Source organism: Neofelis nebulosa, chromosome 6 (genome assembly GCF_028018385.1).
Source record: "Neofelis nebulosa isolate mNeoNeb1 chromosome 6, mNeoNeb1.pri, whole genome shotgun sequence".
In the NCBI taxonomy this organism is placed as follows: Eukaryota; Metazoa; Chordata; class Mammalia; order Carnivora; family Felidae; genus Neofelis; species Neofelis nebulosa.
In genome coordinates this window covers 131,806,985-131,833,418 of record NC_080787.1, presented here as the reverse complement: position 1 = coordinate 131,833,418, position 26,434 = coordinate 131,806,985, and the positions used below count along the sequence as shown (strand labels likewise).

The window sequence follows — 26,434 nt, the reverse complement described above, 5'->3', positions numbered from 1 at the left end:
TTAAACGTCCAACTTCAGCTCAGGTCATGATCTCACGGTTCATGAGTTCAAGCCCCATGTCGGGCTGTGTGTTGACAAGTGTGGGGCCTGGAGCCTGCTTTGGATTCTGTGTCTCCCTCTCCCTCTGTCCCCCCTGCCCCCTACTCACACTCTGTCTCTCTCTCTCTCTCTCTCTCTCAAAATATTAAATGTTAAAAAAAAAAAAGGATGAACCTTGAATACATTACAATAAATGAAAGAAACCAGTCACAAAAGGTCAGAGACTGTATGATTCCACATGTATGAGGTACCTAGAGTAGTCAAATCCACAGATACAGAAGACAGAATGGTGGTGACCTGGGGCTGGGGATCCACAGTGGAAAGGGGACTTACAGTTTAATGGGTACAGAGTTTCAATTTAAGAAGATGAAAAATGTTTTGGAGATACATGGTGATGATAAACTGAACAAGATGAATGTATTTAATGCCACTGAACCACACAATTAAATAACTAAATGGTAAATTTTATGTTATGTATATCTTACCACAACAAAAAAGAATAGGCAAAAGATTTAAACAGATGCTTCACCAATAAAGATATAGGAAAAGCAAATAAGTACATTTAACAGAGTTCAATAACATTTAGTCATTGGGAAAATGCAAGTTAAATCACAATGGAGAGTCACTTTACATGGGTCAGAATGGCTAAATTTAAAAATGCTAACAATACCAAGTGTTAGCAATGACATAGAATTACAGAAACTCTAATACATGGCTGATGAAAGTGTAAATGGTACAATGACTTTAAAAATAGTTTGGGAATTCCTTAAAAATTAAACATATATAACCTAGCAATTCTGCTCCAGCTATTGACCCAGAGCAATGGAACACATGCCATGTGTTCACATATAATGTGAAGTATGTCAAAAACCACATGTATTTGCATTTATTATTTTTTTTATTTTATTTTATTTAAAAAAATTTTTTTTAACGTTTATTTATTTTTGAGACAGAGAGAGACAGAGCATGAACGGGGGAGGGTCAGAGAGAGAGGGAGACACAGAATCTGAAACAGGCTCCAGGCTCTGAGCGGTCAGCACAGAGCCTGACGCGGGGCTTGAACTCACGGGCCGCGAGATCATGACCTGAGCCGTAGTCGGCCGCTTAACCGACTGAGCCACCCAGGCGCCCCTGTATTTGCATTTAAATGTCATGTATTTAAGTGTCAAGAAGCTTAATTCTTCATAACTTCAAACTAGAAACAGCTAAAATATTCATTAGCAGATGAACTGATAAATAAATTATTTGTATCCACAAAGTGAACTACTACTCAGCTGTAAAAAAGAATGGATTACTCATACACAAGACATAGATGAATCTCACAGATGTGATGCTGAGAGAAAGAAGCTGGGTGCAAAAGAATATTGTATGACTCCATTTACACAATGCTCCAGGTCAGGTAAAACTAAATTTTGATTAAACAAACAACTAAATCAGTTGCTTCTCAAGGTAGGAATGGACTGGGAAAGAGTATGAGGAATTTTGAGAGGTAATGGAAATATTATTTATTTAGAGGGATGTGTGTCAAAAGTCACCGAGTCACTGAATTACTCTAAGTAAACAGGTTAACTTTAATTTCTATCTTTGCTTTTTTACAGTGGTACAGATTACCAATTCTGACTCTATCATTTGTTTTCCAGACATGAGTAAATGGATGACTAAACTGAAGCTAATGAAAGCTAGAATACTTAGTGTTGAAGAATGAAAATAGTGTGTGTATGTGTGTGTGTGTGTCTCCCTTGCTCTGTGTTCTGAGAAGGCCTAGAAGCAATGGTATATCAGCAGCAATGCAGACACCTAGTGCCTATCATGCCCAGGTTCCCAGGTCTTGGCTTCCATTCTCCAGTAAAAAGGACCAAGGGCTCTTTAAATTTTTTTTTTTTAAACGTTTTTATTTATTTTTGAGACAGAGAGAGACAGAGCATGAACGGGGGAGGGTCACAGAGAGAGGGAGACACAGAATCTGAAACAGGCTCCAGGCTCTGAGCTGTCAGCACAGAGCCCGATGCGGGGCTCGAACTCACGGACCGCGAGATCATGACCTGAGCTGAAGTCGGACACTCAACCGATCGAGACACCCAGGTGCCCCCAAGGGCTCTTTAAAGAAAAAGCTGATTCTAGTGCTGGGTCAAAAAAAGAACTAGATGCACTTGTAGCATTCTGATGTGTCAGAAAGCGAGAACTGTATACCACCAAGAACGACAGAAACACACAAAAAGGACACAGGAGCCAGACTGAAAAACTCCCACTGTCTGAATCTGGGACAATTTTGACCATCATAAAAAGAGATGATAGTAATGGATTATAATCACTGAATATAAATTCATGAGCCCATACTGACATAAATAATTAAATGAGTAAATACACAGATGAAAGAGATAGGAACACTCTTACAGTATAATGCCAACTTATTAATATAGAAGGAATAATGGTGTTAGAAAATCATTGGTAGATGCTAACGATGGTGGGGTAATATTCCATTAAAAATAGGGTATTTACATAGCCTCAAAGTATCTTCCACAAACAACTTATTAATAACAAAGGGAAAATTATTTTAAAGTATAATAACCCAGAGGATACCACATTATCTGAGTGATCAGTTAATATCACCATTATTTCACCAATATGTCACCATATTATACACTTCCAATGGGAGGTAAGGAACACAATCTCATTCTGGAGTATTTCTGCTAAAAATGCATAATAGTAATCTAATTATGAGGGACAGTCTATAAGTAACTAGCCTGTGCTCTTCAAAAACATCAGGCCAAGAAACACCTACAAAGGCTGAAGAACCATTCCAGGTGAAAGGGACTAAGGAGACATGAAAAGTAGATGTAATGGGTTGATTCTAGACTGGATCTTGGACACAAAACGCCACCAAGGAGATTACTGAATCAACTGATCAAACTTAATATTTGAAATATTTAGAAGTAAAAGAGTGTATCTCCAATTTATTTTCAAATTCTTCAAAAAATGTGTATTTGTAAAATTATATCCTTTTGTAGAGCCATAAGCCATTTCTGAGAAGATACTGTTAAAGTTATAACATTAACACTAGATTAGGACACTTTAAGATTACATTTTAGATTCATAATGTATTGACTTATTTTATATCTCTCATATTCTTCAACTACAGGTCTTAAGAGCAAATATTTATCGAGGCTAAAAAATGCTGAGGTTAACTGTATCTTATGGTTTGTTGAAAGAGAGTAATTTTAAATCACTAGAAATATGAAATATGTAATTACCTTCTTTAGTTTTTATTGCTGGAGTATAGGTTAATAATGACCAGTCAGAAGTAATACCATTTTGCAGATACTGAATTCAAATGGACATGAAAACCTAGAGTTTGAATGTTAACAGAATTCCCTTCAGTTGAGCCTTTTCCCTAGAATGCTATTTTTGTACTAAGCATGTGGCTTCTTTATGGGCTTAATTCCATACAGTACTATTTTCAGGAGTAAGTATATTTCTCTTTTTTCTTACTCTAACTAAGGTGTGGTATCTACTTTTTTTTTTAAACGTTTTTACTAGAAATTAAATTCCAGAGAATTAGACTTTTGTTAAATGTAATACTTTTTATGTAAGTCAGGAGTTAATTTAAGAACACTAGAGAATATAATGGTACATTGAGAAAATCACAGTTTAAAGACGACTTTTCTCTTACACATTCAGATTTAAGGACATCCTCTGGTAGAGCCATAAACCACTTCTGAGCATATACTGTTAGAGGTTATGACATTGACACTGATTATGCCACCAGGTTACATTTTAAGTTGTTTTGAAAAAGCATAGAGTGAAAAAAACTCTTCATATTTTAAAGGATTTATTACTGGTATTCTGTAACTCATCATTTTCTACTATCTAGAAGCTCCACAAAAACAGAATAAAAGTAACGAATAGAAATTACAAGCTCCACTTAAGCCAACTTTTGGAAAACACAACAAAAATTATATAAATCTAATATTCTACTAAGGTAGTATTATAGAACCTAAAAGAAACCATTTCAGAACAAAAGTGATCATGATAATAATCAAAATGTAATACTTTCAAGGGCAAAAGTTAAAAATGTTAATATTAGAGAAGTCACTGATACTGAAAGAATGTCAAAAAATAACACTGATTATTTGTTAGGCATTTTGATGTACCTAAAATGACACATTTGAAATAGTACTGAAAAAATAAAATGTTTAGAACAAAAAAGATATTTTCATGGTATATTTAAGAATATATGTATACCATATACAAGAAGTAAAGTGTCTCCAACCAAATGTTTGAACGTAATGAGAACTAGAACATGAGTAAACTTACTACAAATAATGTGTAAAAGGCACCTTAAATGTAATCAGATAATAGAAGTGGTTCAGCTTCGTTTTCCAATTTAATGTAATTACTGAACATGAAGAAAGTTTCCATCTCTGGCCTTAGGTCCTAAGCTATCCATTCTCCATGGGTGATCCAACATTTTACTTTGGTTTCATCTCTTGCTTTCAGGCTGACAACTCCAAAGTTCTACCTTTAGCCCAGAACCTTCTCCTGCAATCTTTGGAAGAAGATCTGCCACTTGCGACTTCTCCAAGTAGTAATCACATGACTATCTCAGTGTCTTCTCTTAATTTTCCCCACCAAACCTGCTCATGTTGTATTAGTCATTTCTTTGAAAGGCTGGAAACTTAGGGATCATCTTCCATTTCCTCTGTCACTGAAGTATTCTACGTTCTATTGATTACACTTCCTTCTGTTTATCCTCATGGCCAATATCTCACCCAGGCTTTTGTTATTTATAATTTAGGTCATTAATAGCCCTTGAATTCATCTCACAATATGCAGAATTATCCTTCAACTCACTCCCCAAAATGCTCCTCCCCCCAAACAATACTTATAGTCCAGCCAGTTCTCAACTGGCCTCCCTGCTGCTTTGGAAGATGCTTTTTTCATCCTTTGTTTTTTGTTTACCTGACTTAATTCAACTTCTCTTTGGAGACTCAATAAGCACAATCTCTTACTATCATGTATTTATTATAACTGCTTATTAAACCTATTGCTCCCCATGAGGACGTAAGCTCTTAAGTAAAGGAGCTAAGCTTCTAAGGAGCTTGTAAGCTCCTAAGTAAAGGACCATGTCTCTTATTTATCTCTGGTACTCCCTGGTATCTATCCCTCGTACTATCCCTGGTACTCAGCATTAGCTGATAAATGACTTTTAAAAAATGACATTAAAACAAATTTAAGTGACATTTAAAAAAATTTTCTTCAAAAATGAATGAAGAAAATTACATTTAAAAAATCTAAGTACAAAGGTATATCCTGGGAAGTGGGAGTTCATTCCAAATTTAGGGCTCTACATCATGTCTAAAGCACAGAAGTGTTCCTCATAATGTTGGTACTATGCTCTCAAGAGAATGTTAAATTAACAGTTATGTTGACTGGCTGACGTAGAAATTTTCTTGTAACACTCAGTGGGGAAGACAAATATGTATTGTCTTGTTATCTAATGTCAAACTGGTTGAAGGAAAAAATGCATCTGCTTAAATGTATAACAAGAGTACGGACTTCAGAATTAGAAAGATTTGGGTTCCAATACTGAGTTTCATTAACTAGTTATTAGAGCTTGGACAGGGATGTGCAGCTACCTTCAGAAACTCTGAGAACTAAATTATATACATAAAATACTTAGCACAGTGCCTAATACCTAGCAAGTGCCCCATAAATGATAAAAATTAACATAAATTATGAAGATACTTTATTAAATGCTATGTATTTTATAAAGACTTTACAAACATATATAAACAAAATAGCTCTGCAGAAATTCAGATGGAGGAGAAAATATCACAGACAGGATTGAGATAAGTAAAGAAAGATGAGTATTTTAGGAGGGAGAAATGGTAAAGTAGGTTGATGCCACATTGTGGTTACTCTTGCTTTGTAGCCTGAGGATGCTATTTTCCCATGGACGCTTGTTAACAGTAGGCCTGACATAGAACATTCTGGACTACAGTCGATATTAAAGTAGGAAAGGAAGAATGTAAAAAACACAGGACTCCGAGTAAGTGGGCCAAGGCTCAAGTTCTAGTTCTCCTCTGTGAGGTTCTAAGTCCTTAGGCAGGCCCAAGCCCCTCAACTTCCTCCTTTGTAAAATAGTAGTAACAATTCCTAAGGGATTTCTGAGGGCTTCAGAAATGTGAAAATAATCTGTAAGTTTTAAGGCACTATATGAATGCAAGGTATTTATTACATAAAATAATTACAAGAAGAATTCTATGTGTAAAAGACTATTTAAAACATTAGATAAGGGGGTGCCTGGGTGGCTCAGTCGGTTGAGTGTCCGACTTTGGCTCAGGTCATGATCTCACGGTTTGTGGGTTCGAGCCCCACGTCTGGCTCTGTGCTGACAGGTCAGAGCCTGGGGTCTGCTTCAGATTCTGTGTCTCCCTCTCTCTCTTCCCCTCCCCTGCTTGTGCTCTATCTCTCTCTCAAAAATAAATAAACATTAAAAAACACTAAAAACAAAACAAAACATTAGATTAAGGGCATATCATGAAGAGCGTTTCAGGAATAGATAGCAAGAAATTAACCTGAAATGAAAGCATGAAATGCATGAAAGCTTGCATCTCTAAGATGTGGACTACAGAATCATTTACACAGAGTATTCATATACAAAACCACAGTGTACCTTTCTCACCAAGTGGCATTATAACACTCTAAACAGTCTTCTGAATACTAAATAAATAGAACACAAAGGTTTTCTTTGTCTCCCCCCAACCCCTTTGGTCTTCAAAAGGCAGGTTTAGTGATATATAATTTATATACAGTAAAATTCTTACTTTTTGGGTATACAGTTTTGACGAACTTATATACTGTACAACCACTACATCCCATCATCTCCAAACCTTTCCCATGTTCCTTTGTAGTAAATCCACTCCCTCACTCTAGGTACTCACTTATCTGATTTCTGTCCCCAGAGCACTGCCTTCTCTGGGATGTTATATCAATACAATCATATAGTATTTAGCCTTTTGTGTTTGGCTTCTTTCACTTAGCATAAGACTTTTGAAATCAGGTGATATGGGCTCTGCTTCAGATTTTCTGTCCTCCTCTCTGCTCCTCCCCCACTCTTTCTCTCAAAAATAAATAAAAACCTTAAAAAAAAAAGAGGATATATATTCCTATATACTTGTAAATTCATAAAAAATCATATGGAAAGGTACACAAAAACTGAAAATAATGTTTATTTGGGTTTTAGTAGAATCTGGGCAAATGAGGGATGTGGTGGAAATGAGAAACTCATTTCATATATTTTATATCCTCTATAACTTTTGAACCATGTGAATGTACTATCTTCCCCTCTGCCAAAAAAATCTACCTCAAATAGATATGTAAAAAATAACAGTGTCTTTGTGGTTTGGAAATATTTTATAAATTATAAATGGATTACCTGTTCTATGTTGGAATAAAATCTGATTATAGGTAGGAGAGAGGCAGGCCATTTTGTTGACACAGACATTAGAGCAGTTTGGCCCTAATCTCTCACTGTCCCTAGATTTATGATTTCACACTTAACTTTCACAGATTTTAGAACTAACGCGACAAACAAAAGTGTACAGTTTCTTCCAAAACCTTTGAGTAATAATATTTGGAACAATTATGATTCTGCTAAGTCATTTTGCTTAGATAAATAAATACATACCATTATCTTCTTCAATTCCAACAGGCCCTGCTTGAGGAGTCTCTCCATTCTTTAAACAGTTATGGATATATGTTGCCTTCCACCTTGCATACTTTCTGTGTTTCACATTCTAGAAGGAATATTTTAGTATTAGACTGCAGCAAATAAGTCAAATGAAAATATACATTTGTGATAACCTACATGGTATTTCTCAGATAAAACCCATTTTTGCATGTTGTATCTCTGCAAGAATATGGCAAAGAATCCCCTTTCCCCACTGGATCCTACCAGCTGTCTGGTGCTTGACAGACCATAAAAAGCTATCTTCCTCAAAATGCCTAGTTCCCTTTTATGATTTTCTAATTTTAGAAAAGGTCTGCAATGAAAATATGGGAGTGTCCTTCCAGCAAAACTTGTAACTCTAATGGACAGGGGAGAACTAAGCTAAATGGAATTCTAAAATTAAATGTAAAAGATAGTAACAACAGATTCAACTATTTCCACCAAAGAAGAAAAAATTGATCCGTACAAATCTATGAAAACACGTTTATGAAAACAAAAAGAAAAATAAGATGATGCAGTTGTTAAAACAGACACTAGACAGACAGCTAGGCAAATCTGACCTTTTAACTTTTTGACCACCTCCGAATCTCAGTTACCTCAATTCCAAAAAGGGGAAAAGTAATACACCTCATGGGGTTGTTATAAGAACTGAAAATATCAATAAAGAACCTATGAGTTGCCTCCTCTTCCTTCCTGCCTTCAAATTGATGCTTACACACTATAAAATTAAGACAAAAATTTATAAATGTGAAACCTTTTAGAATTTTGGATGGGTTAGTAATTTTTAGTTTATATTCCAACTGACCTTTATGATAATCATGACTGGAGCTTGTTAGAAATGCAGAATCTTTAAGCACCTCCCAGACCTACTGAATTAGAATCCGCACCGTAACAAGATCTCCAGGCGACTTGTATGCGGTTTCATTATGTTGGAAACAATTATAATTTGCCTTTTGCAAAGATCCACTGAGTCGCCAATAAATAGAAATACTGCACACAGCACAGATACTTAGTTTTTTATGCAAAATGATCTAGATCCTACTACAGATAACTATATAGATACCTAAAAAAAAAAGTTAACTCCCAGATTACTGAATTCGTACCATATTTAATTTCCCTTTTCTTATCAAACAATCCTCATATATTCTACTAAAAAGTCTTTTGTACAGGGTTTCCATTTTCTTCCAGGTATGATTATAATTTATTCTACTTCACAAAGAAGCTCTTCAAAAGAAGCATCCACATTTAAAGTTTTCATTTCTTCACAGTTACTCTAGAGAAAAAAGTCTCTATTTCTCTTCTGTTTGGTTCTCATCTTCATCACACAAAAGGTCAGAGTCCAGATAGGACTGGCTCACCTACAGTGTTTTCTCATGCTAGTCTCCCTATCTAAGATGGTTTCCTCTTCTGACAAAAGTCTCCTTAGGCTCAGTTCAAATGTTTACTTCCTTATCCGGCTCCCTGAATACCAGCAAGTCAACACATAATTTATCATTTATTCAAGTCAGGCACTATGCTGAGTGCTGGGGATAACGATGAACAAAGTAGGTGTGAACTTTGGAATCCAAAGTGAAAGCTGGGCAATAACTTCCATTACTACACGTGGCACTTGTACTACCCAAAGTCTGTAATATTTCCTTCGCCTTTCTCTCTTAGGATTCTGCAATCCCGTTATTATAAATATGAGGAAATGGCAATACAAAAGTAAATGGTTTACCCAAGGTCACACTATTTTGCAGTGAAGCCAACCACTCGATTCAGGGCTGCCTTAATAAGCTATAATTAGCACAGTGCACTTTGCAACTTAGGAATATATGAAATAAGGGAACACTAGCTTTAAAAGGTCAGCTACCAGGGGTGCCTGGGTGGCTCAGTCGGTTAAGCAGCCGACTTCGGCTCAGGTCATGATCTCACGGTCCGTGAGTTTGAGCCCCGCGTCGGGCTCTGTGCTGATAGCTCAGAGCCTGGAGCCTGTTTCAGATTCTGTGTCTCCCTCTTTCTGACCCTCCCCTGTTCATGCTCTGTTTCTCTCCGTCTCAAAAATAAACGTTAAAAAAAATTAAAAAAAAAAAAAAAAAAAAAGGTCAGCTACTTAATGCATGTTATATAGGTTGTACTTTGGTATATATAAAGAGGACCCCTTTGAAAGAAAATGAATAAATTGCTTAAGAAAGTTTAACTTGCCTTCTTCAGCTTTAAGAATAGGACAGATTATTCTTGGCATGAAATAATTTAATGCTAAAGACTGAGTTGGGTTAAGTTGTATGGTGTTAACCTCAGGAGGTTCCTTCATTCCTAATATCATAGTACAAATAGTGTAAATATTTAAACCACATTGGGTTCCTTCATTAGTATGTGAAGTTTAAAAATGTTACGCTAACCTAAGATGGCTTCATTTTAGTATATACATTAAAAAAACATTTCCCCAGAGCAGATAAATCCATACAACAGTTTGTTTTTTATTCTGCACTGTTTTCAAAACACCCCTGCAACCTGGAGCTTATAATATATAATACAGAAAATTTTGGCAATTGTTAAAACGAATTTGCTTTTTAATTTTATTTTCTTTAAAATAAAGGATGCTAGATATAAAACAATGTTTTAAGAGGAAATTTTCAAGATGCCAATATTTTTGACATCTTTTAACTCTTTTTGGCTAATTAGACATCCTTTCTGGGAAACAGGAATTACAAAAAGAACTTTTACTTTTGTCCTTGGCCTTTAAGTTCCTGTTTTGTTACAGGATTGATGAGAATCACGGACAACTGCAAATTTGGGCCACTAGAGTCAGCAGTGGTAAGTAGAATTTCCATTTAATTTTTAAATCATTTGCACTTGTTACACTGAAGAATGGTTAGCAAATACCAAGCACAGGCTACAGCAGAGGTTCTCAAACCTGGTGCATTTAAGAATCCCATGAAAATACAGTAACAAAACTTCTTAGCCTAAACTACGGGAAATCTTATGAAAACATTCTCTATTAGCATACCAAAAAGCCACTTTGAAAAAGAATGCTCCAATTCTTCCTCTTGGATTTTGGTCTTGAGCCCACCCAGTCAAGTTCTTGCTTTTGTCTAGGTTACAGATACTTCTCTCTTGCAAAATCCAGAGTTTAGAGGTCATCTTACTTGACTCCATCAGAGTGAAAAGTTGAGCACTTCCTCCTCTTTGCAACCTCCTTTCACTTGGTTTCTGGGTTATCAAGGTCATCTGGTTTTCTTTGCCTGGCAGGGTGCTCCTGATTCTAGCTCCAGGGTGGGGAAGGCCAGAGGCTTCAGTTCTTGCTTGGACTTCTCATCTTCTCTTCTGACACTTTACCTGAAGGATCTCATCTACTCTTATGGCTTTAAGTACCACCTTAGGCGGCCAACTCCCAAATTCGCATCTTCTGCTCAGTTCTGTCTAGTGAAAGTCAGGACTTATATTCACCGCACATTTCACTTGTATGGCAGAGAGTTGAAAACATTCAAAGTTCAACACCAACTTCTGATCTTTTCCTACTAAATTTGCTCCCCCATATGCCAGTAAATGGCAACTCCATTCCTGCAGTTGTTCAAGCCCAAACCACTGGAGTCATTTTTAGTCCTCAATTTCTCTTACAATCTACCAACGAATCTTTTAGAGTCTGTTAGCTCTCTGTTCAAAATATATCCAGAGTCCAGCCACTTCTCAGCATCTACTACTGCAAATTCTGGTCTGAGACAGTACTACTTCTGGTTTTGATTATTTAGTAATGAACTAATGGGTCTCCCTACTTCCACACTTGACCACTAGAGTGATAGAAATACTTTAAAAATAGCACTTAAATCCTATCAATTCTCACTGAACTCCTCCTTCCCCAGCTTCACCTCCCATTAATCTCTCTCACTCCAGATTCAGCCAGTCTTCACTGCTACTACCTGAACTTGAACAGACCTCCTTTACTATTTCAAAAGGTTTGTACTTTCTCTTGCCTCTTTCTGAACATCTCTGTATTTCATTCCCTTTATCTTTCAAGGCATTGTTAAATGTTGCTAAATGTGAGGCCATCCCCAACCACCTGTTTTAAATAGACCTTCCTATCTCTACCTTGAGTTTCTCCATGGCACTTGCCATCTGACATACTATGTATTTTATTTATTCATTTTTTTCATTGTCTGTCTCCACCAGAGAAATGTGATTCCCACGAGGACAGGGATTTTATTCACTGCTGCATTACTTGTGCCTAGAACCATGTTTGATATATAGTAGAGCTTAATAAATATTTGATGAATGGAAGGATACTAGATTCTGAAATACATGTTTTTTTAAAATCAAATACCCCAAATGATTCTGAAGGTGGCTGTCTTGGAACTATACTATGAAAAACACTAAACTGGAATAAAACATTTTTCACTAAGGAATAAATGTGAATATTACATTCGAGTATACAGTTTGACTTAGGCTTGCAAAGAAGGGTCAGTGGTTAGGGTAGAGGGTGTCTGTGAAACTCGCAGAATTATATGCAAAAATGCGATGCACAAATGCATGGGAGAGAATCCATAGCTTTCATAACATTTCAAAGCACTTAATGATACGAAGGAGAGGAATAATCTCTAACTCTGTGGCAATACCACAGATAATATATTTATACTTAGCCCCTCGATGCTCCCAAATATAGTATAGAAACAAGGGCTCTATTAAATTCCCAGGAACACTGGACAAAATACAATGAGAAATGCTTGAAAAACACACATTCAACAAATTTATTACCACAATGACTCAAACACTGAAGTATTTATAATCACAAATTACATGTACACAATTACATGTATTATTAATTAAGATTTATTTAACATTTTTATACTTTTAGATTTTTCTTTTTTTTTAATGTGTATTTATTTTTGAAGCAGAGAGAGACAGAGCACAAGTGGGGGAGGGGTGGAGAGAGAGGGAGACACAGATCCGAAGCAGGCTCCAGGCTCTGAGCTGTCAGCACAGAGCCCCATGAGGGGCTTGCACTCACAAGCCGTGAGACCATGACCTGAGCCAAAATTTTGGAGGCTCAACTGACTGAGCCACCCAGGCGCCCCTACTTATATTTTTCAAAACAACTAGAATTTTATAAAACTGTACCAAAAAATCATACCCATAATACATAAACATTTAAATTTACATGTACTTAATAAATAAATATACAAAACTATAATACACAAATACTTAAATTTAACTATCCTAGTTTTATAATATTTGGAATGTACATTCAAATTAGCCAAAAGATTTTCAAAGAAGGTATGATTATTAACTGTTTAATACTTAATCCACTGGGGTAAGAAAGAACCAAAATTATCTTAAAATACATATATATATAGAGAGAGAGAGAGAGAGAGAGAGAGAGACACACACACACACAGCTTTGTGAAATAATTTTTTATACAACTTCATGAAGCTTAGAAGAAAGTTTTACAAGACACTCTCTCATATACTTTTCATTTAGATGCCCCAATTGTTTACATTTTATCAATCCATTAATATACACATATTTATGCATGTATCAATATGCAAAATGCTTATTTATATATATGCATTTTTTTTCTGTACCATTTAGGAGTAAGTCAGAAGTCACTGTGCCCCTTACCCTTCCATTGTGCATATTCTACGATCAAGGACAATCTTATGCACAATGGTTATTAAAATCAGGACATTTAACACTTATATAAGGATATTCTCTGATCCACAGTTCCAACAAATTCTGTCAATTTTATTAATGCCCCCAGTAGTTATTCCTCTTCTGGGTTTATATCATTTAAGAAGCTTGCATTATTTAGTTGTCATGTCTTTTTAGTCTTTAATCTGGAACCGCCAGCCTTTGTTAGTGTTTGCTTCTCAACCTCAACATTAAAAAACAAAACAAAATAAAACAAAACAGCCTAAGTTGTAAAGCATGTATTTATTAGGATTTGTCTGATATCTCCTTATGATTAGGTTCAGGTTATGCATTTTTAGCAGGATTAGCACTGAAGTGATGTTTGTCTTTTTCACTTTATCTTATTAGAAGGCATATGGTATTGGTTGGTTCCAATACTGGTTGTGTTAGATTTGATAACTTGGTTAAAGTGATGTCACACAGGTTTCTCCATTGAGACTATTTTCTCCTTTAAAATTAGTACGCAGTTTGAGAGGAGACATTTAGAAACTAATAGAAATACCTCACTCTTCATCAAACTTCCCACCCATTCGTTTTAAACCCAATTATTTCTACCTTTATCATTTTTCTACATTTATTAGAATTCTACTGTAAAAGGCCTTCTCTGTTTTTCCATCATTCATTCATTCATTCATTCATTCATTCATGTATTTCATTGTATGTTTCAGTACAGACCCATTGATTCTTATTTTATTCATTGAGTTATCATTAATATCATTCTCATTTTGATTCTCAAATTGTCCCCAGCATGGACAGTGGAAACCCTTTCCAGTTGGTTTCTGGATCCTTTTGACATGTCCCCAAGATCATATGAACATTTTATTTTCTAGCACAAGACAAAGGGCCAGCTTCATCTAGTGTCTTCCCTGACCCAGTCCTAGATTCAGCCTTTCTATAAGAGTCCTGGTTCCTTTTATAGATGAACAGTATTTAGAACCCCAAATCAGACACTGGGGTACTCTCATTGCTATTGGTGCATCATTGCTTCTAGGTCCCTTATAAGAACTATATTTTATGTGCATGCATACACATATCTATGTATGTATGATATGTGTATACACACAAATACATATATTATACATACATTTATAGTATATATACTACCTATACTACTACACAATTACTATACTATATGTATCCATTTTGCTCTATTTATCTAATATATTTAATAAGCACAAATAATATGGACATCTCCAATTCCAACCCAACAGCATAACACAATCTGGTCTTCTCCCATCCTATTGTAACTTCTTTCCCCAGAAGTGAGAAAACTGGCTCTCTCAATGTATTTCTACTCCTATGCTCCATCCTAGATTACAGAATAAGCAATTTTGGAATTGCCAACCTAATACCATTAAGAAAAACCAAACCTATAAATGATAGTTCAATATTTAACTTTTTTTTGCAGTAATAGTGATACACCTTGAGATGCATAAATCTTGTATATGAGTTTTGACAAATAGATATACCTATATAAAACATACTCTTATCAAAATAGAATACTTCTAGTTCCCCAGAAGTTTCCTTTATATCTCTCTCCAGATCAATTTGCCCTTGCACACACATACGCAGACACAAACCCTAACTTTTTCACTAGAATAAATTTGTATATTGTACTTTATATGAAAGGAATCACAGCTTGCATTCTTTTGAGTCTTCTTTTGCTCAGCATAATCTCTTTAAGATCCATCCGTGTTGCAGGGTATATCGGCAGTACCTTTTTACATCTCAGTAACAGCTGAGATCAATTCACAGGTTGGTAGGCATCTGGGATCTTTCCAGCTTTGGGCTATTATGAATAAAGTTCCTATGAGCTCTCTTGAACAAGTCTTTTTCTGGACATAAGTTTTCATTTCTCTTGGATAAATACCAAGGAGGAATTGCTGGGTAAAAGGGTAGGTGTATATTTAACTTCATAAAAATATGCCAAATCTTTTCCAAAGTGGTTATAACATTTATCATTTTCACCAAGCAATGTATGAAAGCTCTTATTTTTTCTACATTCTAACCAATATTTGGCCAGTCTTTATTAATTTTACTGTTTTTAAACTACTCATTCTAATGATAACTGGGGGTGTTAATATCTGAAACTGTGACTATGAATTTTTCTATATTTCTATTTCTATTAATGTTTGTTTTATGTAGATTACAACTTAGTATGTACACATCTATAACTATAATACCTTGTTGATGAACTGAACCCTTTATTGTTATAAAATGTCCCATTTTACCTCTACTAACACATCTTCTTAAAGTTTGCTTTGTCTAATATTAATATTTCACTGGGAATTTTGTTTATTTAGTATTGGCATTCAGTATTTTTTCTGTCCTTTCATTTTCAAAATATGTTTCTGTACTTAAAAAGTGTCTCTTGTAAACAGTATAAAATTATAGCTTGCTTTTTTACATAGTTTGACAGTCTCTACTTTTAGAGTGTTAGTCCATTTACCTTTACAGTATGTATTGATATAGCTGTATTTAGGCCTAAAATTTGCTAAATTGTGATACAGCTGTATTTAGGCCTAAAATTTGCTAAATTGTTTTATATTACTCCCACCTGTTTTTACTTTCCTCTCTTCCCTTTATCTGCCTTCTTTTGGGTTTACCAAATATGTATATATAGTTATAATAATTTTTTACTTAAATAGGCATAGATCTTTTAAAGAAATGAAGGAAAAGAAAAAATATATAGTCTTTTAAATATATTTATTTACATATTATGTCCAGTGTACTTCATTCCTTCCTGGAAATCCAAGCTGCCATCTGGTATCATTTTCCTTCAGGCCAAAGAAAATTTCTTTCTGCTGTTCTTTAGCTCTTTAGAGCAGATTTGCTAGCAGTGAGCTAACCTGCCTGAAAATGTCCTTTATTTTACCTTCATTTTTTGAAGGATAGCTTTGCTCTATACAGAATTCTACACTGACAGGGTTTTTTTCCTTGCTTTTTCTTCCTTTTTCCTTTCAGTGCTTTGAATATGTGAATTTCATTATCTTTTTGCCACTACTTTTTCAAAAAATGAGAAGTCAACTATCCTTCAAAGCACTGTTACCTTCAAAGCACATTATACCTTGTACAATGTATTATTTCCCAAGACCACTCTCTCAAGATTTTCCCTTCCATCACTGAACTTCACTGGTTTGACCAAAATGTTCTCAGGTATGGTTTTCTTTGTATTTATTTTACTTAGGGTTCACTGACTTTGTTGGATTCATTTTAGAAAATCTATGGTCATTTATTTCTATAAATATTTTTTCTTCTATATTTTCTTTCTACTCTCTTTCTTGGGACTCCAACTGCACATGATGGGTCTCCAAACATAGTGGTAATGATATATAATGCTTACTTATTTCTGTATAATAAGTATTTCTGTATAATAAGGCATAAATTCATCTTAAGTAAATACATAAGATTGAGCAATTTAGGATAGTTTGCATTAAAACTGCCATGTATTTGCTGATGCCCTTTATAAATATAGTACAGTACAACATTATCCATCAAGGAGTGAAAGCAAAAACTAATGTTTTTAAAGCATCTACTATATGCTAGGCACTTTGCTAAAGGCTTTACATGCAGTTTTTCATTTGAAGTCTAGAAAAACTTGAAAGAATATCTATTATAATTTTCTTCACCTTACAAACATAGGAACAGGCTTATATAAATCAAATAACTTACCAAAGTAACACAGTGATGAAGTGCGTATGGAATTGTGAAGCCAATGCCTTAGCATTTTTAGTCACATTGTACTAACACTACATGCAAACATACTCCACTCATTCACAATTAAATGAATATGAGGTGCACACACTTCTTGGCAATTATTACACAGAAACAAATACAAAATATATGGAATTCCTACTCTAGTAAGACATACTACCCTCATATTTTTGTTTGTTATTATAATTGCTGAGACCTTCAGTGTACATACAGTAAAAGTATAAAAACCTAAGGTATGGTGTATGTACTGAACGCATGCTTTTGTAATTAGATAAATTACTCCTGATCCACCATGGTTTCTAGGTTAGCAATAAGATGTTGCTTAATTTAGAACCTTCTAGTGCAAATGGATACTTTAGACAGATTATCTCCTTCCCAGCCTGCTATTCATATATATAATCACTGCGGTAAGGTTGCAAAGCTCTGTTTTCTGAGCAGGGAGAGTCAGATCAGGATATAAACAGGATTCCCTGGGGGCTTCAAGAGAAGCCAATGATCAGTGCCAATCAAAAGACACCCAGTACGGGTGTGCAAACTGTTTACCAGTTTGTGACAAGATAGTACAGAAATTCAGAGTATTTAGGAAACTTATAACAAATTAGGCTTGTACTTTATATGTCTTTTTAAAAATTTTTTTGTTTTTAATTTTTATTTTAGAGAGAGAGAGAGCTTGTGACTGGGGGAGAAGGGCAGAAGGAGAGAAAAAGAGAATCTCAAGCAGGCACCGTGCTCTGCTCAGCGTGGAGCCCAAAATGGGGCTCAAGCCCAGGATCCTGGGATCATGACCTGAGTCAAAATCAAGAGCCCGATGCTCAACTGACTGAGCCATTCAGGTGCCCCTTACACATCTTTTTTAAATTTCACCTTTCTAGTAATTCAATTATTACTTGTATTTTACGAAACTATCAGTCTGCAACATAATGGAAAGTCCAAAGTAAAAAAAAAAAAAAAAAAAGAAAGAAAGAAAGAAAAAAAAAGGCTGGATGTTCATCAGAGTTTGAGAATACTGTTCCGGGCCACAGCACCTGGGGACAAAGTACTTATATTTTTCTGACTGGTGTTCTTACTGTAATTCAGAGTCGTAAAAGGTGAAATAAAGTTCATCTAAATTGTGTAAGCACAGTGCCAGGCAAGTGGCGGGAGTGGAATCTCTTCCCTGTACTTTATCATTACTACACCATATATCCTCATAATTAGTTATTTTGCTTCTCTTTTCAAATTAGAACACAAGCTCCGTGAGGGCAAGAAAACATGCCATATTCATTTGATTCCCCCCAAAATTAGCAGAAACTCAATAGATAAGAATAGTATTTTTACCTTTTACCTACGATTTTTATTTTCTTCCTAAACTGCAGTATTAAACCTAAACCAAAGACCATGAAGGAAAAAGGGCAAAATGCTGTCTGCTCCTCAACACTGCAAGAAGTGAAACAAATCTAAAATACAATAGAAGTCTGTCAACAATACTGGTCATGAACAGACTGCACAAGATACCATAGAAGGAAAATAAAGTATTTATGTTTTAAACATCCCTTGCTTTAAAATACAAAATTAAAAATTTTAATATATACTCTGGTGATTCTATTGCTAAAACTGGGACACTGATTTCCATGTAGCTACAGAAAAGCCAGAAGTTTATTTTAACAACAAATTTAAATACTGAGATGGAATTATAGAAGGCACAGTTAAAAGAGTTAAACAGGTACAACTAAAACAGAGATAGCAGAGTTAAGATACAGAATGGTGGCAGATAAAATATTAAAAAAAAAAAAGTCAAAAACTAAAGAAGATACAGACTTTACTTTTGTGCAACTATGACCTGAATTTAAAATGAAAATTATCAGGGAACAGACCAAGAAAAATGCTGTGAGTAAATAAAATCTATTACATTTTAGAAGAGTTAGGAAAGAAGTTCTGTGTAAACAAGTCTGAACCTTATCTCCATCTATAGATAGAAAAATGAAAAGCTAAACTATAGCAACATCTGAAGTACCAACTAATCACTGTTATGTTAATGGTACAAAAAAGCCACTTTTTTTTACTCTGAGATTTTCCTCAGGGTGGAAATTTACACTTAATGCCAAAGAAGATGTAAGAGTAGAATGAGACAAAGTCCCCCCTGCAAGGCAATACATTATAGAAGACTCAAAATTTTCACATACAAATGTCATACATTAGGCCCCAGGTGGTGTTCAGCTTGCCCACTCTCTGTGTTACAACACTCGGATAATGGTCCCTTTCCTCTCCCTTCCTCTTACTAGAAATTTGTACTTTGTGATATTTTCAGTGGGTCTACTTCCCACTTTCACTTATGTAACGATGTAAGTTAGCTTTTCACCCCTCCTTTTGTAGCTTCTAACCTAAAACTATTTTTGCTTTGCTTCTCTCCTTATTTTGTCTGCTTTTTCATCTTTGTTTTTCATTCTCCTTTTCCCAGCACCTCTCCCACACATGGCACATATACCATAGACTGGTGGAGCTGGCCTCCCAGTTTACAGAAGAAAAACCAAGTCCAAAGAGGTAAAATGACTTCTTGGTTTGGAGTTGAGTGGGGCTTGCGTTTGACAACCACTATCTCTTTACTTTTAAAGTAAATTTTCAGGGCTGATAGCAAAAAAAAAAAAAAAAAGCAACATTTTAAGAACTTTAAAAAACATTAATTTAAAAACCACCATTCCCTTGTTTGTAAAGATAATAAAGTTAAAAGATAATTTAAAAATACAAAATAAAAAGTATGAGACAATTATAATGCTTTTCTCCTTCCCACTGTGTTGTTACAGATTTTAGCGTTTCTTAAAACAGCATTCTTTGAGAAGCAAGGAAAACAAGTATTTCTGAGGAAAGCTGCAGATTTGTTAAAAAGCTTTGGCATATATCTAGTTAAATGCAGCACTGCATTCACCTTATACATGAACAAATAAGTTACAGAATCCTGAACTATACCTACAGGAGTATATATTAAAAAAAAAAAAATCTGCCTACCTGAAATCCTTAAACTCATTCTTTTCCCACTTGTTTCCTGCTAGTGTTTTTCAAGTGGATGAAACTAAGTGGAAGTGGAAAGGAGGGAATGAGTTAAAACTGCTAAATGCTTCAAGTAGCCAGTTTATACCCATAGCTTTTGAAACAGTTTTGTTTTTTTTAATTTTTTAAATGTCTTATTCAGTTTTTGAGAGGGACAGAGACAGGGCGTGAGTGGGGGAGGGGCAGACAGAGAGGGAGATACAGAATCTGAAGCCGGCTCCAGGTTCTGAGCTGTCAGCACAGAGTCCGATGCGGGGCTCGAACTCACAGTCTGCGAGATCATGACCTGAGCTGAAATTGTGATGCTTAACTGACTGAACCACTCAGGCACTCCTAAAATAGCTCATCTTTTTAACAGTTATTTTGAAATAAGAAATGTTATAAGAGTTAGTGTCTTGTTTTAGGCATACTGGGCTTACATCACAAGTAAATAAGTACAAGCCTCAGATTTTCTTAGGACACCCACGTAGGGGAGAGGGTTGGTGCCAATCACCATCCTGCTCATCTGTACTGGTGACAGCCGGTAAAGTCACAGCCAGAGTGGATTGCTCCCTATTCCACCCGGTGGAGCTTTACCTACAATTATCTGACATTTCAAACCATTATTTGGAAAAACCTAAATCTCAGTAATAATGATGAAGATGCCATTAGCAGACATGGAACATGATGAAACAAAAATCCAACATTAAAAGTAAGAGAAAAGAGAATCTGCAAGTATGCCGATAAACTGGTAGGCCTAGGCATTATGTTAATGGCAGATGGACAGTCAGCCTCACCCTTATTTTACTTTCCTTGTTGGCCGACTCTCTGTATTTAGTTCATGGTCAAAAATCAGTTCACAAGTCATATAAGAGCACTGTATGATAATGAATATGAGAAATGTCAGCACTGTGTGTCAAGCAATTTGTTGATTTTGATATGCACAACTTTCAATGGATGTACAAACTTTGCATGTTATAATATATGTAAGTCAGTGAAAATATAATTACACGTAAATTGTGTGTACACACATTTCCCAATTTAAATGTGCACAACTGGGCACCTGGGTGGCTCAGTCAGTTAAGCATCCGACTTGACTTTGGGTCAGGTCATGATCTCATAGTATGTGGGTTCGAGACCCACATCGGGCCCTGCACTGACAGCATGGAGCCTGTTTGGGATTCTCTCCCTCTGTCCCTCTCCCGCTGGCACTTTCTCTCTGTCTCTCTAAATAAATAAACTTAAAAAACAAGATTGCTTTTAATCAGTCAATCAATATGCATGATTTACATGGTGAAGGTGAAAGAATAAACCTCACCCCAATCAAGTAACTAGTAACACTTTCTTTTCAGGCTGGCCTTAGAATGCCGAACTTCTTTTCTCTGTACCATCTTAGACCCCTCCAGCTACCTGGATCCTCTAACCACCAACACAGATGCTATTTGAGTCGAGTACCAATGCAAGGCAGAAGAACTTAGGTAGCAGGTTGGGTGGTGAGACAGGGAAAGAAAAGAGCGTCAACATTTTGGGAAAGTGTCTCTTTACTCTGTTGCTACATATATTCTTCAGTATCTTCAGTCTCTAAACAATCTCCCCTAACTCCTTTTGAAGCCCTCCCATTTACCCAAATATTCAGAGTTCCTGCCCTAGTTACTATATTCAAATAACTAAGGAAGCTGTTCTCTGTTAGGGATACCTAAATGTAAACCTAGATTTTTCTTCTGAAATGCAGATGAACCTGATGCTAATTATATGTGCAAGTATCCATGTATCTTTTAAGTTAAAAAAAAAAAACAAACAAAACCTGCATTACTCACTTAGGACTTCTGGACATTTTGTTCTTTTCCCCTGTATTATTACTTTATCTACTATTGGGGATCCTCACAGTTGGCATTTAAAAGTTCAAAGGACTGTGGTCTTTCTTCTGAAACGGGAACAAAAGCAGCTTCCCTAAGTAAGTAGAAGAGGGAGAAGCAAGGCCAGTCCTTTTGGAAGTCTTGGGCAAATTCGATCTGCTTTTCTGCCTTATCATGATCTTTTCTCATATCTTGACTTTCTTCACTTCTCTATTTCTTAATTCACATCTTCCTCTTGCATTTTCAATAGGTGTTTACTAGGATGTTTACTTGACCATCTACTCTTTCAAACTATCTTCTTCCCCTAGTGTTTGTATAATCTAACTTGAACTGTCACCTCTATTTTTGCAGATTTCTTGTCTTTATTCCTTTTTTTTTTTTAACGTTTTATTTTTTGAGAAACAGAGAGAGACAGAGCACGAGCAGGGGAGGGGCAGAGAGAGGGAGACACAGAATCTGAAGCAGGCTCCAGGCTCTGAGCTGTCAGCACAGAGCCCAACGCGGGGCTTGAACTCACCAGCCACAAGATCATGACCTGGGCCGAAGCTGGATGCTCAACCAACTGAACCACCCAGGCGCTCCATCTTGTCTTTGTTTCTAAGAGTCTTGTGTTGATTTATTTGTGGATGTCATACCTGCATCTCAAATTTTATAATCTGTCTGAACATATCGTTTTTCCTCAGATAAAAAAACCTACCTTGTACAAAGTTCCACAATAATTATTAACAGTTCTTTCATCAAATGACTTGCAGTTCTTCCTCCCGCTAGTCCATTCTACAGATTCCTAGCATACAAAGCACACCCGAGTATAGTTCTTTATTCAAAAAACCCACTAACTGAAGATTCCAGGCCTTCTATCTTCCTTCTGATCTGTCTTATGACTTACTTGTCTAATCTGAAGCCTCATTATTCTCCGTCACCCACCTGCTACTCTCCAAAACCATACAGAACTATCTAAAGCTTTAAACGTGACTATTCCACCATCATGTTTAAACCACTTCTGTATCCTCAAGTATCTAGTATGTTGCTGCACACCGGAAAAACAGAAAGAACATCAGATCAGCAATAAAAGATGGGAAAGGGAGCTAAAACAGAGTGGCTCTATAGGGACCTCAGAATACAAAGAAGGGATACCCACTGAGAAGCATTTCAGGTTTCACACTCCAAGTCTGTTTTCTCTTACACTACTTTGTCTCAAGGAGACTCAAAAACACTGACTTACAATGGGCATTGCCCCATACCCTAGGCATTGTTTTGGAAATATCTGGGGGTGGCTTCTGGTTATCTGAATGATTGGGAAATGCTATGTGGGCAAGGCCAGGGATGCTTGATGTTTTGAAATAAAAGAGATAGTACAGTTCCACATAATAAAAAACTGTTCCTTACTGGGCAGAACCTTGAAACGTCCTGTACATCTCTGCCAATGCAAAAACCTAGCTTACAATCATCAAGCCTAGAGCTTAACTTAATTTTACATATAAACATAAATAATGGTGGGGCGCCTGGGTGGCTCAGTCAGTTGAGCCTCCGATTCAGCTCAGGTCACGATCTCACGGTCAGTGAGTTGGAGCCTGCATCCAGCTCCGTGCTGACACCTCAGAGCCTGTATAGTGTTCTTTGGATCCTGTGTCTCCCTCTCTCTCTGTCCCTCCCCTGCTCACGCTGTGTTTCTCTCTCTCAAAAATAAACACACATTAAAAAAATTTTTAAACATAAATAATGTTTTACACAGTTTTTCTATTCTGTTTTATGAAAATGCAAACATCTCATAAGTAATATTCCATTTTGTTTTGAACTTTATACTATGAGCTGCTCATCATTTGGAAAAAACTCACATCACAGAAAGCAATGTTCTCCATAAATTCCAAATCACTAATACAACATGGCTTTATCAGTCTCATTTGTAGCTGTTTTTTTTTCTGTCTCTAGATTAATATCTCCCCTCTCAAAAAGCACAATTTCCACGCCAATGGTAAAGTCTGCTACAGTGAAAACAACACTGAACTCACAGCAATAACTTCATCACTTAGCCTCAATTTGCTCATGTATAAAATGAATATATGCTCTACTTACCTTAGAGGTTATGAGAAACAACATGATAAAACGGATATGAAGCATCTCAGAAAATATCAAGTTCTATGGGTACTTTACAATGAGACAAATCATAGTATTTCTGACTAGAAATGAAATAGGAAGAAGGTCCTAAAAGTCTCTGCCCCCAGTATATTGATGAAATAACAGTGTAGAAATTTACTAGTATACAGGATTAATAATATTTAAACACTTAATAAAATCAAACCCTAAACCCGTGATACCCAATACAGTAGCTATGCTTTTGCCAAATTATAAAATACACACTAGATGCAAAGAACATATACTATTAAAAATAAAATATATTATTAAGAAATGTTTCATCTTCTTACTTTTACAAATGTAGCTAGTGGAACATTTTTTGCTTACACTGCATTTCTGATAGGCATGCTGCTGTAACTAAGCAAGGCAATAACAAAACCAAAAAAGCGTGACAATACCGATCTTTAGCTAATAAAACAATAAAGAATGCATACTCACTTCATCAGTGAGTTCTCCAAACACTGTTATGACATCTATTAAAAGACTTGCAGTATAGAAAGACTTGATCATGTTTCTAAACAAGAAGAGAGAGCTGGTTGAGTTAAATGAAAACCATTAAGCTGCAGAATTAGTCAGGTAACTATAAGAAAAAAAATTCTAGTGTTTTATAAAAGCAGTCAAAAATTCATGTTTTAAATAAAATCAGATTTCAAGACCACAACAAAGCTCCTTTTATAATCTGTATTGGGGGAAAGTAACAACACTCATAAGTAAATATACTACAGCAAAGTTTTATAGTCTACTTTTCATTAAAAAATGCAATTATAGTATTATTCAAATCTGTATCAAGCTATGTTCATTTCTTTGCGTTATTATTAAAATAATGACAAATCATTTCACTTGGCAGGTTGTGGTAATTAAAAAAAAATCAGTTTCACTTAAACAGGCTGTTGTTGGCTAAAATCAACTCTTAGATTTTACCAAATGTTAAATAATGGCTATTTGCAGAGTATTCACTGAAAAAATAAATCTGCCGTTGGTATTCTTCCTTCAGCAATTTTCTCTAAAAAGGCAGGATTGCTCTTGTAACTTAAAATGATTCTGAGATTCTACAAGTAATTAAAAAAAAATCTAAATCATTAATCAAGAGGTCTGAAAGCATTCAGTGGAAGACTGGATAATTCCAGTTACACAGTAATTTCAATTTTTAAGTTTAATTTAATTTTTCTGCCTTACTTACTTGTGAAATCGTCCAGCACGATCTTCATTATCTGCATACAAAAACATTTTCAAAGCATAATTCTCCAAGTGGGCAGAACCAACTATTTCTTGAGTAATAGCTTCATTATCACCCAACTGTTTCTTAAGCTAAAATTAAATCAGGTACAAAGCTTAAGATTTGGACTCACAAGAAGTCTACTTAAGTACAAATAATCCTATAATCCTAATAATCATTTTATATTTTAAAAATTACACCCATTTCAGTAGATGTATCAATGAAATCTCATAAAAATTGCTCTCCCTCAGCCCAAGGTTTTTAGAAAATCCAGTGTTTACAAAATTTTGAAGAAACATATTTATAATAACCTGAAAGGATAATTTAGCTCTAAAAATCAAAATAAGCAAGAATAAAAAGATAACACACCCAACTATCTATGTAAAGCATCAGACAATATTTCAAGATAATAGTCAATATACTATCAGGTATCCTAAAAACAGAATTGGGAAATTCTTATGATTAGGAATTCCTAATCACAATTTAAAATTTTAATTTATTCCCATTTCAATTTCTTCTATCAAATATAAAAAATGAGATTAGGGAAATCATTACATCCTAAAATAGTATCACTCAGAGGATACTGTGGAAAAAAAAAAAAAAGATCTATTTCTACAGTATAAGATCACAAACTGAGACTAGGATTACAGAAGTTTTTAAAATTTAGCCTAATACCTCAAAGTTAAAACACAATTCCCAACTGTAAATTTTCAGTCAGTACATCCCTTTCCCACACATACAATAATTTAAAATATCTTAAAATTTATTTATTTTGAAAGAGAGAGAGAGAGAAAGAGAGAGGAAGGGGGAGAAAGTGAGCGGGGGAGGGGCAGAGAGAGGGGGAGAGAATCCCAAGCAGCCTCTACACTGTCAGTGTAGAGTCGATCTTACAATGGTGAGATCGTGACCTGAGCTGAAATCAAGATTCAGATGCTTAACCAACTGAGCCACTCAGGTGTCCCAATAATTTAAAATATTTTAAACACAACAAATTAAGTTCCTACATCTTACCCAGACTGTACTGGAATGAAATGACTTTCTGAAATATTAGATCTGAGTACCACACTACTGTTTAA

At 35.4% G+C, this 26,434-nt stretch overlaps 1 protein-coding gene across 1 annotated transcript in view; it reads right to left on the bottom strand.

The window, feature by feature from the left end:
* The window catches only part of VTA1 (vesicle trafficking 1), a 69,654-nt gene that overhangs the window by 18,486 nt on the left and 24,734 nt on the right, over nt 1-26,434 (bottom strand). The window contains exons 3-5 of the mRNA XM_058735475.1: nt 25,323-25,450; nt 24,581-24,656; nt 7,730-7,838 (exon numbers count right to left, since the gene is read on the bottom strand). Of these exons, the coding sequence (XP_058591458.1) occupies nt 7,730-7,838; nt 24,581-24,656; nt 25,323-25,450 (313 nt within the window). The remainder of the gene's footprint in view (nt 1-7,729; nt 7,839-24,580; nt 24,657-25,322; nt 25,451-26,434) is intronic.